The sequence below is a fragment of the Ursus arctos genome, unplaced genomic scaffold, assembly GCF_023065955.2.
Source record: "Ursus arctos isolate Adak ecotype North America unplaced genomic scaffold, UrsArc2.0 scaffold_23, whole genome shotgun sequence".
In the NCBI taxonomy this organism is placed as follows: Eukaryota; Metazoa; Chordata; class Mammalia; order Carnivora; family Ursidae; genus Ursus; species Ursus arctos.
The window spans coordinates 1,589,191-1,601,938 of NW_026622908.1; the positions used below are offsets into that span (position 1 = coordinate 1,589,191).

Here is a 12,748-nt window from a genome sequence, read left to right on the forward strand (position 1 = left end):
ACTATGACATGACATGGAGTAGGTTTGTCGTGGTTGAGCTTGGGAGGGGTCCTGTCTGCCTCTTGGACATGAATATTTTTTTCCCTTGCTAGATTAGGGAAGTTTTCAGCTACAATTTGTTCAAATATCTCTTCTAGACCTCTGTTTTTCTCCACCCCCTCGGGGATGCCGATGATTCTGACATTGGAACGTTTCATTGATTCAGTAATCTCCCGTAACCTACATTCTTGTGTGTGGATTTTTTTGACCAGATTCTATTTTAGCTTTTTCTTCTACTAACCCATCCTCAAATTCGCTGATACGTTCTTCTGCCTCAATCACCCTGGCCATCAGAGCCTCTAGTTTTGACTGCATTTGGCTCATAGAATTTTTAATTTCTGCCAGATTCACTCTCATTTCCGCCCTTAGAGATTCTATATTCTCATTAACATTTCCGTTAATACTTTTTTCAAGTCTACACATCATCTTGATCATTATTACTTGGAATTCCATTTCTGATAATTTGGTTATATCCATATCCATTAGTTCTGTGGCAGAGGCCACAGACTCATTGTCTTTTCTTTGCTGGGGGGGCTTCTCCTTCTTGTTATTCTGATGAGGAGAGGTTGCGGGGTTGTCCAGAGCCCAAATTATTGACCTGTACCCAGGCCGTGGACCCTTGTTTTATAAGGATCTTAGGGATGTGGGCTTCTTGATTTTTCAGCCTTCCTTCTGGGGGAGGGTCCTGTCGCACTGATACTCAGGCAACCCTGTTTGGGTAGAGTCTCCATGTCCCCTGCAAGGGTGAATGGGGATGGGCACACTGTGAGCTGGTCTTTCCAGGCTTTTGTTCTCTGGTGGCTTTCCCTGGCGGTTTGCTGTGCCTCTTCTGAGAGTCATCAGCAGCGGCCGAATCTCAGCCTCTGTCTCAGAACACAGGGATCATGGACTGTTCTCCACTGATGTTCTGGCCACTTTAACTCTGTTACTCTTGGTGCTGCTCAACCCTGCAGTGTCCCAGGATGTGCACCCCACACCCGGTGTCCCAGTTCTCACTTCCAGGGCCGGCGCGTCTCTGTCCTTTTTGTTTCTAACACTGCCAGCTGCCAGCCACCCCCGCATGCTCCCAGAGCTCCCAGTCTCAGTCTGTTTCCAGTGAGCACACCGGAGCTGGTTTCAGTCTGGTGGCGCGCACTCCTGGCTCCCAGTATCAGTTTGCTCTCTCATGGGTGCTGGTCCGGGAGTCCACCTGCTTCCCCATGCAGGTGGCTACCACTTCCCGGTGCCCGAACACGGCAGCTCCCTCCCCCTTCCATTTCTCTTCTGATATCTGTGCGTGGTTTCACGGCTCCCCGCTTCGTACCTCAATACTCAGCACTGGAGATGTTCATTTGTAGAGATCCAGATGTATCTTTTGCATCTCAGGCTGATTCTGTGGATATTCAGGCTGGTCTGGTACCTATCCAGCTCGACTCAGGGGACCGGCTGAAAAAGGGGTCCCCTACTCCTCCACCATATTAACTCCTCCTGTCACTGTTATTCTAATGCTGCTGTATGTGCAGTGTGAGGAAAAGAAGCAAATGAGGATTAATGTGATATTACAATCTTATCTAATTCTATTCATAGCCAGGGCACTCATCATAAGATAAAGAAAATATACATGTATATTTTATATACATTTCATATATATTTATATTTTATACAAGGGGTTTCATAAAACTAGTGTAGTCTTAAAATTGAATGATACATTGAAATTACCTTCACAGGCATTTTACTTGAAAAAAAAATATGTGTTTCCTGGCCCTGTCTACTGAAAATACCTACAACGGATGATCGAACTCATAGTAATTATCATAGCTAGTGCCCAGTTTCTTACCTTGATTCACCATTTCCTAAGCAATATAAGGAGGCCTCTTTGGAGAAATGACTCAGTCCAGTAATACAGAAAAGTGTAGCATGAACTTGGAAACACTTGTCCCTCAAGATGGGAAGGAAACAATCAAAGAGGAAAAGCGTACTCTCCAAAGAGCAGGGTCTCCCCCCTGGCTAAAGCACTCCAAAGAGAGAGTGATGCCAATTTCAATCTCCCTTGAAATCTGTATGTCAATAGCTAATGTGACCTAGGACAAACACAAAATCTATAAAGCCATGTCCTCCTAAAGATACCGACAAAAAGATCCTAGAGAACCAACTCTGACTACTGAACAGAAATGAAGCAGGCATGCATCTGGGCTTCTTCCTATAAACTGTAATAGTGAATAAGCAAATGGCAAATGACAGATTACGAACATAACCTTTTTGCAGCACATAATGAATTAAAGGATCCTGCCATTGATCAACAATAGCTGCTAAGAATAAAAATAGAAGACAACTAAACACATATCTCCTGTTGATAGTTGCAAAAAAAATTCCCAAACCTAAATTTTTGAAAAAAAAAAAGTTCCCCCACGTACACCTGGATATACGTCTAAATCCAAACAGCAATTACAGGAAGCGGTGGGAACGAGCATGCGGCCAAGTGAGCACTGCTGCGCATGCGCCCTCCATGACTGTGAGAGAGTTTCTTGCCTAATAGTAGGGTTTTAGGGTAAAAACATGACACCATTTCATTCTTGCAACAAAACTGATCTATACGATTACGATATTATGCAGTCAACAGTTGCTGAGATGTTCTCACCACAAAAAAGAAAGGGTAAATATGTAAGTAATAGATGTGTTGACTAACCCTATCATGGTAATCATTTCACACTACACAAGTGTATAAAATCAACACACTGTACCCTTCAAACTTACACAATGTTCTATGTCAATTATATCTCAATAAAGCTGAAAATAAGATAAATCAAGTGGACAAGGGTATCACTCCCTATGATATAAAGCCACATCTGCCAGCATGCTCTTTTACTGGGTGCTCCTGTAACTCCTGTAACTGGGTGCTCCTGTAATATAAATACAGTATATACAGTCATAAATTTGAGTTATGCCTACCTTTTCCTTCCCTTTTTCACCACACTCTGTTCTTTTTTTTTTCTTTTAAAGATTTTATTTATTTATTTGACAGAGAGAGAGACAGCCAGCAAGAGAGGGAACACAAGCAGGGGGAGACCACACTCTGTTCTAATTCCCCTCTTCCGGTAAGTAATTTCCAAAAAATCTTGCATTCCAACTGTGATTTACTTCTGTATTGGTAACTATGTCATTATCTGAGTATACCAACTGACAATTGTATTTTTTATGTTAAGTGTATGTGTTGTTATTTTATTTAGATATATTACACTTATTTAATATTAACTAGTTATGATATAATATGTATTATTAGTTTATATAATTATAGAATAAATGTATGCCTTATTAACTGATTATATGTAATATAATTTTTATTATCAATATATTTGGGAAACTTAAAAATGACATTAAATAATAATCAGTAATAATTCACTATCCAGAATTTCAAATAAACAAAATATTTGTATTTGGTGATATTTCATCATGAGACTATTAAAGATATGACAAGTAGGGGCGCCTGGGTGGTGCAGTCGTTAAGCATCTGCCTTCGGCTCAGGGTGTGATCCCAGTGTTCTGGGATTGAGCCCCACATCAGACTTCTCTGCTAGGAGCCTGCTTCTTCCTCTCCCACTCCCCCTGCTTGTGTTCTCTCTTGCTGGCTGTCTCTCTCTGTCAAATAAACAAATTTAAAAAAAATCTTTAAAAAAATAAAATAAAATAAAGATATGACAAGTAAATATAAAGGCTAAGTTGAAAAATTAGATGGGCAAATTGACACTGCAATTAAATATTGCTATTTGTACTGAGGGTTAAATTAATGTGTGTATGGGGCGCCTGGGTGATGCAGTCATTAAGTGTCTGCCTTTGGCCCAGGGCGTGATCCCAGAGTTCTGGGATTGAGCCCCACATCAGGGTCCTCAGCTATGAGCCTGCTTCTTCATCTCCCACTCCCCCTGCTGTGTTCCCTCTCTCGCTGGCTGTCTCTGTCAAATAAATATATAAAATCTTTAAAAAAATATTAATGTGTGTATTGACATTTTTTAAAAATGTGTCCATAACATGTGCTTTATACTAGTTGTTATTTAACTTAGAATTAGGAAATAAACTTGCTTCTCAATGCTTCAACACCAACAAAGCCTAAGGATAAATAACAAAAAGGATATATTTAGAAAAATTTATATTTCCAGATGATTAAATATAAATTAGATTGTGAGTTTATTTTTATAAGACAGCAGGTTTCATAACAGTTTTAATTACTCATAAAATATTAAGAAATTGCGATTAATGGAAGTAATTATCTTGTAGAAGTCAACATTTTAGGTCCTCTGTGGGATACAAAGATGAACACAACCATTCTCCAGGGAGATCCATTACAGAGAAGAGTTAAAAGGCCACTGAGAAATGCAAGGATGGCTTCCAGAAATTGCTCATGGTCGATAATATAGCACAGATCCGTCCTGGACTTGTCCTTTTTCCCAGGAGATCAATGAACAACTTTCTTTTGAGGTTAAAATAAGTAGACTTGGAAAATTTGAGCTGTAAGTGCAAGGGAGGAAAGCCAATCTAGTTTAAGGATCTGCACTCATACCCAATGGTGTTCTATCCCTCTCAGTCCTTCCTTCAAACAGTACTTTCTTAAGTTTTTAGATCAACGCTATTGACGAGGACTATCGTATTATTTCCACATTTTTTAAGGTTTATAACATTTCATTTTTATTTCCTGAACTGTTTCCTTTGAACCATCAAAGGCAATCCAATCTAATCTAATCAAATTTGGTTAGAGTGAACTTTGCCGGAGTCTGGCACAGAAGCAATGATTTGCATTCTATTCTTCACAGCACAAATTTGACTATTTAAAATATAAAGGAGGTAACCGTCATAAATTTAACAATCAAAATCTACAGCACAGGACATCCAGCACAGCTGGGAATTACCTGAATGTGTTAGCACAAATAGAAGACATTTTCCTATATGTTTCTGAAATATCCTTATGGATCACTGCTCTCATGTAAAAGATAAGTGTGAGGCAGAATTACAAGAGAATCATTTTTTTCATAAAGCTAATATCTCAGAAAGAAGGGTGTTCAAATGAGATATGCACTGGGCAACAATCTGGGTGACAGAGCTGCTAAAATCTGAGGCAAGTATTTACTTTCCTCATTTGTGCTTCAGTGTAAAATTAAAAGAAAGATGCATGTCCCTTTAAGCTCAAAAATAAGAATATTTTTGTATGTACATTTCTAGCAAGCCAGAGAAGATATGAAACATTAGTGATTTTCATGGAATTATAAGAAAAACAAACGAGTAAGTAAATATGTTCTCTACATGTTAAATAATATAATAAGGCTATTAACTCTCTCATAGAGTAAATATATATATAATATACTACTATTTAATATGTATACAACATTCTCATGCTATCCTGAAAATTACACCCCTAAATATTAATATATAAAATAAAATTAATAGTTAAATTAAATAATTAATGATGATTATTTTTGCAAAGAAAATCATTAATTGATTTCTTATGTCATAAGATGTACTTCAGTCTTCTTTCACCTTTACCTTGTGATGGAATTAAGAGCAATCATTTCTGTTTTTAGGTGGTGGTATAACTAGTAAATAGATAACAAAAGAAAGAAAAATGCATATTTAAAAAATTTTTCAAACAATATGTAATGATTTACATAAGTTGGACAAAGCAAGAAGTACTGACTTTATTTACCATTTCTCAATAATGTGAGTTATTGTGTGAAGATTAACAAACTTCTGCTACATTTCAAATAAGAAAACTAGTAAAAAAAGCAAAGCTCACAATTATGTATTACAACCAAATGCCAACAAGAGGCTCAAAAGAAAATAAGATCAGCATGGACTACAGCATATATTTTACAACTGTATCAGCGATGGTGATTTTGGTCATCATGAATTACACATTTCATGTCCTCCCTTTAATGCTCTTGCTATCTAGATATCTTTAAAGAAGAAACAGGAGAGAGAGAAGGGGAGGAGGAGAGAGAGAGAATGAGAAATGAACCACACAGTGATCACAGAGTTTGTCCTGCTAGGCCTTTCTGATGATCCTGACCTTCAGATTGTGATTTTCCTCTTCTTATTTATCACATACTTATTAAGTGTCACCGGAAACCTGACTGTCATCACCCTAACCTTGGTGGACCCTCATCTACAGACACCGATGTATTTCTTCCTTCGAAACTTCTCTTTCTTAGAAATCTTATTTACATCTGTGTGTATTCCTAGATTTCTGGGGGCAATTATCACCAGGGATAAGACTATTTCCTATAACAACTGTGCAGCCCAACTCTTTTTCTTTATTTTCATGGGGGTGACAGAATTTTACATTCTAACTGCCATGTCCTATGACCGCTACGTTGCCATCTGCAAGCCCTTTCATTACACCACCATCATGAACAGAAAACTCTGCACCCTGCTTGTGCTCTGTGCGTGGCTCGGCGGGTTCCTGACCATTTTCCCGCCCCTTATGCTCCTGCTCCAGCTGGATTACTGTGCTTCCAATGTCATCGATCACTTTGCATGTGACTATTTTCCCCTTCTACAACTGTCGTGTTCAGATACACGGCTCCTAGAAGTGATTGGTTTCTACTTTGCTTTGGTTGCTTTGCTCTTCACTTTGGCATTGGTGATTTTATCCTACATGTATATTGTCAGAACGATTTTGAGAATCCCATCTGCCAGTCAGAGAAAAAAGGCTTTCTCCACGTGTTCCTCTCATATGATTGTCATTTCCATCTCTTATGGAAGCTGTATATTTATGTATGCTAATCCCTCTGCAAAAGAAAGGGCATCATTGACAAAAGGAGTAGCTATTCTCAATACCTCTGTTGCCCCCATGCTGAACCCGTTCATTTATACTCTGAGAAACCAGCAAGTAAAACAAGCCTTCAAAGATGTGGTCCATAAAGTAGTATTTTCTTCAAGTAAATGAAACATTTCTTCTGGGGGAGAAAAAAAAAAGGACACTCTAAAGAGAAACTAGGTAAAATCCTGAAATTCCTAAATCTCTGTATCAGTATGCTTCTTCCTATAGTCTCTTATATGCCACATTATAGTTAATTAAATATTTTCCCAGCTCATTTCTTCTACTTCCATACCCAAGTTTCCCCAATGCATTGCTTATTGACTTCTTTTAAAATATGGTAAACTTTATTTCTCCTACAAAATTTTGTGGAAATGTATGTATTTCTATAAGACATACTCTATAGCACAATGTGGAAAATAGTATTAATTTTGTTAATAAATTCCCTAAAAGGTGCACACTGTTTCAAAATTAGTGTGTGATTTTTTGTGTGTTTTCAAGTAGTTCATTGGTGATCTCTTAACATTTAAAAAATCTACACTTCCTATACTATTGTATATTAAATTCAGTTCTTAAAAGCAGTAAGTAGCTGTGATTTGCACTTTAAATGTAGAGCTTTATATTTTGTGAAATTTAGTGCATATAACTAGTTAAATATTGATCATGTTACTGAGTACTATTTATAGAATTTCCATGCTCTCTATCATTTTTAAAAAAATATTTATACTTGGGGCACGTGGGTGGCTCAGTCAGTTAAGCGTCTGCCATTGGCTCAGGTCCTGACCCCAGGGTCCTGGCATGGAGTCCTACATCAGGCTCCCTGCTCAGCAGGGAGCCTGCTTCTCCCACTCTTTCTGACTGCATCTCCGCCCACTTGTGTTATCTTTCTCTCACTTTTTCTGTCAAATAAGTAAACAAAATCTTTAAAAATATATTTATACTTGGTAAAGATTTGAAACAAATGCAGTAAAACTAAAACACGTGCCACTTTTGTAATTCATTGAGCACCGTGTGACAGTTGTCCTGAATAATTTGTCAGACGTGCCTATATGTCTCTAGACTCTGCTAATAAAGATTTTGTTTTCTGATTGGAGCATTTTTCTGTTTCTTCATGTTCCTTGAACCTCTGTGTTGATACATATGCATTTGAAACAAAACAAAACAAAACAAAACCATCTCTCACAGTCTTGTAAACCTGAATTTTTGCAGAGGAAGACCATCACCATTCAGCCCAGCTTCAGTCCACAAAATTCTGGGGACCTCTCAAACCTTTTCCAAGGATATGTCTTCTCAGATTTCCATGGGGATATTCCCAATTAAAAGGTTTTGCCCATTTTCTTATTTTTTTAAAAGATTTTATTTATTTATTCGACAGAGATAGAGACAGCCAGTGAGAGAGGGAACACAAGCAGGGGGAGTGGGAGAGGAAGAAGCAGGCTCACAGCAGAGGAGCCTGATGTGGGGCTGGATCCCATAACGCCGGGATCACGCCCTGAGCCGAAGGCAGACGCTTTAACCGCTGTGCCACCCAGGCACCCCGTGCCCATTTTCTTATTTTGATGGTGTTTGTAATCCCTTGCTCTCTCTGTTCCTCTCTGTGTTAACTCCGGTCCTTGATGTCACGTCCTGCCATCCAGATCCTTCTTGTCCTCAGCAGCCTACAATCACCTAGAGTATGTCAAGTGCCCTAAGTTAACAAACAAATGATTTGTTTTACCTTTACTATTCTTTCTGTAATGCTCTTCCTTACTTTATGTAGATCTGACTTTGTGACCTATATTATTTTCCTTTTTCTTAAAGCATTTCTTTTAACAATTTCCTTCAAGCCTGGATACTGACAACACATATATTTAATTTCTGTTTGTCCAAGGAATTCTTTATTTCTTCAGGATTGTTTTTATTGTTGTTAGTGGCGGTGGTTGTTTTTTGTTTGTTTGTTTGTTATGGGTTTTTTTGGATTGTATCTCTCTCCGTGTCTTCCTCTTCTGTTCTTGAATTCCGTCTACTTTATCCACTAGAGTCCTTGTGGTATTAAATATATTTGTTTCAAATTTCCAGTCTTATCATTCCAGCACCTCTGCCATGTCTGGTTCTGAATCATTCTCCACCTTCTCAAATTTATTTTTTGCCTTTGTTATGCTTGTACTGTTTTCTTGACACCCAGCCACTATGCACTGGGTAAAAAGAACCAGAGCAAGCAGACTTTTAGAAATGTGATGGTCAGGCATGGGGGGAGGGGAAGCATTCTGCAGTCCTGTGGTTAGGGCTCAGGCTCTTAGTGAGCCTAGGCCTCTGGGCTGTGAACTTCATAAGTGTTTCTCAGTTTTTCCTCCCCACTTAAGTAGAACAGGAAGGTTAGAGTGGGCTGGAGTTGGGTATTTCTCTTCTGCCACGTGAAAGGCTAGAGGATACTGGAGTTGGGTATTTCCTTGTCCGGGGTCCGTTAAGCTCTATAATGTCCCAGCAGATTAGGCTCTGGTCGCTAGATTTCTGTGAGTGCTGGCTCTCTTAAGAACACAACACTCTCATGCATTTCAAAATGGTCCCTTTTCCTCTTCTCCTGAAGAAGCACGAGGTGATTTTTCTGACATTCCCCATCTGAATCTGGTTGAGCTCTTGGAAATAAATCTCACAATATGGTGGGGGCCTCAAATATCTTGGTTCCCCCAGAGCTTTTAACTCTCTGAGTTTCCTCACTGAGCCTCTACATATCATCACTTACACTTCAGGTTTTCCTACTCCCATTGAACCCAACGGCAGTTTCTGCTCATGAGCTCCCATAAAGCTTAACTTCTTGATTTTATCTGTCTGATTTTCAATCTTGAGGGCAGTGATTTGCCTGCTCTAAGGACCCAAAATGAGTTGATTTTTCAGGCTGTTCATCTTTTTTCTTGTTGTTAGAACCGAGTGGTGACTTGTGACTTCTTACATGCAGAACTGGAAACTGAAGGTATCCTATGTCTTAGAACACATTATTTTTCTGTTTAATCTCACATTTCTATATGTTCTTTGCATGCTTATTATCTGTCTCAAGCTGCTACTCCTTACAGAAACAGAGAGCTCCACATATTATGTTTTATTTAATTTGTTAAAAATTTGCATGTTTATACCCATTTTAGAAATGAAGAAAGGCCTTTAACAATTAATTTTCCAATCTTACAATGAGAATAAACAGCAAAGCTTGACTTTGAACCCATCTCTCTTGGATCTAAAACTCCACTTAAAAAAAATCCCAGGATTACTGCCTTCCATCGATACTCTTGTATATCAGAGGCACTTACATATCAAACTAAAAATATGTTTCGAGCCCTAAAGTAACAAAATTTTGTATATTTGAAATCTTTAATAGAAATTAAAGATATCTGTTAAAATAGCTCTTTTCATAGATATGCTAGTTATACTGATTGGCTGTGATACGAACAATTAGATCATCATCAAACAAAATTTTATAAAAAACTATGATTGAATCAGAATAATTCAGAGTATTTAATAAGCTAAGAGTCACTATTTTTGGGCTTTTGGTGAACATTTCACTCAACAGAAAAATTATAAAATGTTGAAAGTAAACTTTTGTATAAATTCATATTTTAAAAATGACTAGAATAATGAGATCAATATATATATTATGTGGTATAATGGAGTAAGTTTCCTCATTAAAAATAGCTTGGTATAGTATCAAAGTTCTGAACTGAGAAACAGGTCACTTTATTTATATATTTCAGAACACTGTCTTTTTTTTTTTTTTAAGATTTTATTGATTTACTTGGAGAGGGAGAGAGAGAGAAAGCATGAGCAGGGGGAGGGGCAGAGAAGAGGGAGAATGAATCCCAAGCAGACTCTGAGCTGAGCTCAGGCCCTGAGGTAGGAATCAATCTTAGGACCCCAAGAGCATGACCTGAACTGAAATTAAGAATCAAACACTAACCAACTGAGCCACCCATGTGCCTCACAACTTTGCCTGTTATTGTGTGATATTGTTCAAGTCTTTTTCTCTCATTGGCTTGCCTTCGATCTTTGGTAATTTCATGACGGGGGAATCATACCTATTTTGATTCTATTTTATCCGCAGTGCTTTGTATACTATTTAAAGATAGCAGGTCCTCAAAAGATATTTGTTGAAAGAAAAAAAAATAGCAAATGAGTCCACAGACTTCTTTTTTTTGTCATTTCTAAAATGAGACAGAAAGAAATCGGAATTATAAAATCCTGCCAAGTTCCTAGATTTTGTGCTTCCATTAATTACGGGGTTAAACCCAGCACATCTTTCAAATGGAAAGGGACCTTCTAGGTAGTAGATGCTTCTCCAGAATTAGCACCATTAGTTTGATAGGAGAATGACTTCAAGTGATTCTTGGAAAAGACTGAAGAGTTCAATGAATATTTAATCCATAGTTTTTCATGCCTTTGGGAAATCACTGAGCACTGAACTCTATCCCAGTCTTTTTGTTGTTCTGTATTCGGTGTTTTTGAATAACTTACTTAATACCTACTAGCTTGGAGAGCCACTTTTATGGAGACATTTTAATACATGTTAAAAATGTAATCTTTTCATATAAGATTAAGTTGTCCCAGTATTTTACTCAGCAAGAAAAAAAGTGGGGGCATCCATTCTAGAGAGAAATCCTGATTTAGGAAATTCAGGAAACCTCTCCCAAAAGCTTTGCACATTTAGTTATTTTCTCATTTAGAGCATATGCAAAATATTCCAAATGCTTCTGGAATACTTCTTATGCCTTTCTATCTCTTTGGGAGTTTTCTCAAAAGTTTCCTGTTCCCATATTGGTGCAAATGTTGATAACATTTTTTTATAAAGATTTTATTTATTTATTTGACAGAGATAGAGACAGCCAGCAAGAGAGGGGAAACAAGCAGGGGGAGTGGGAGAGGAAGAAGCAGGCTCATAGCGGAGGAGCCTATGTGGGGCTCGATCCCATAACACCGGGATCACGCCCTGAGCCGAAGGCAGATGCCCAACAACGCTGCCACCCAGGCGCCCCTCCTCAAGGCCTTTCTTGGCACATTTGATTCACTGGAGTGTTTGCTGTGAGACATGGGCATATATGGTAAATAAAACATGTGCCTTATGCAGGGGAAAATCCATGTAGAATCTTGGTCCAGAAAGGCCCAAAGTAACTCCAAATCTAACGTCTCTTCACTACTTTTGCTCCCATAGCTGCAATGGAAAACGTGTAATAGAATATTAGCTATAGAAATAAAGTGATTGGAAATGTATTGAGAGTGATTTTTACAAACACTGAATCTCTTAACCTAAAACTGAAATTGTTGTCAACGTGCTTTTTGTATCATTTCAACCAGCCGATGCAGTACATTTGCACGACAAATAGAGGTAAGATTATAAAACTGAAACCAATGATAAATTTCTTTTTCTTAGCACTAATTCATTTATTCTTAACTCAACTTTTCATCAGATCATGTAGAATAATTTGAAGTTCTTATTTCTTTCCATATATATCTAGTGTTATGAAAATGAGCATGTTACATTTCCTGTTTGTCATAACAATTTATTCCTTTATTAATTTTTGGAAAATTATTTTCTTTAATTTTGGTTCCCTCATTGAATATAGGTTTACTAGGTCCCATGCTCCATTTCCTGGCAGAAAGAGATTAGTATTTCAGACGAGATCAGGTGCGTTCAGGGTGGTATGGCCATAGACAGAGAGATTAGTATTTCAGTTCTACTATTTAGTAGCTGTTTGATCTTGTTTATGTCATTTAGCCTGTCTCATTGTCAGTTTCTTCAAATTAACATAGGGTTATCAAAAAGAGTAAATGAGATAAGAGCATACAGCGTTAGCACTCTCTAATGAGTGAGCACAAAAATGGTTTTTGCTATTTTGCAATGGGGCTGTATTCCTCAAAAACGATCATTGATTTTTATTTTTAGTAATAGGATAACAGTAACTG

At 37.8% G+C, this 12,748-nt stretch overlaps 1 protein-coding gene across 1 annotated transcript; it reads left to right on the plus strand.

Moving 5' to 3' along the window:
* The first annotated feature begins 6,016 nt into the window (after positions 1–6,016).
* LOC113249176 (olfactory receptor 6C3) lies at positions 6,017–6,952 on the plus strand. The gene has a single exon (XM_026490704.2). It carries the CDS (start codon positions 6,017–6,019, stop codon positions 6,950–6,952), a length of 936 nt encoding a protein of 311 aa, XP_026346489.2.
* The last annotated feature ends 5,796 nt before the right edge of the window (positions 6,953–12,748 follow it).

Bases quoted from the DNA above. Each gene is read 5' to 3' on its own strand.
- LOC113249176 (XM_026490704.2), top strand. From the start codon at position 6,017: ATGAACCACACAGTGATCACAGAGTTTGTCCTGCTAGGCCTTTCTGAT.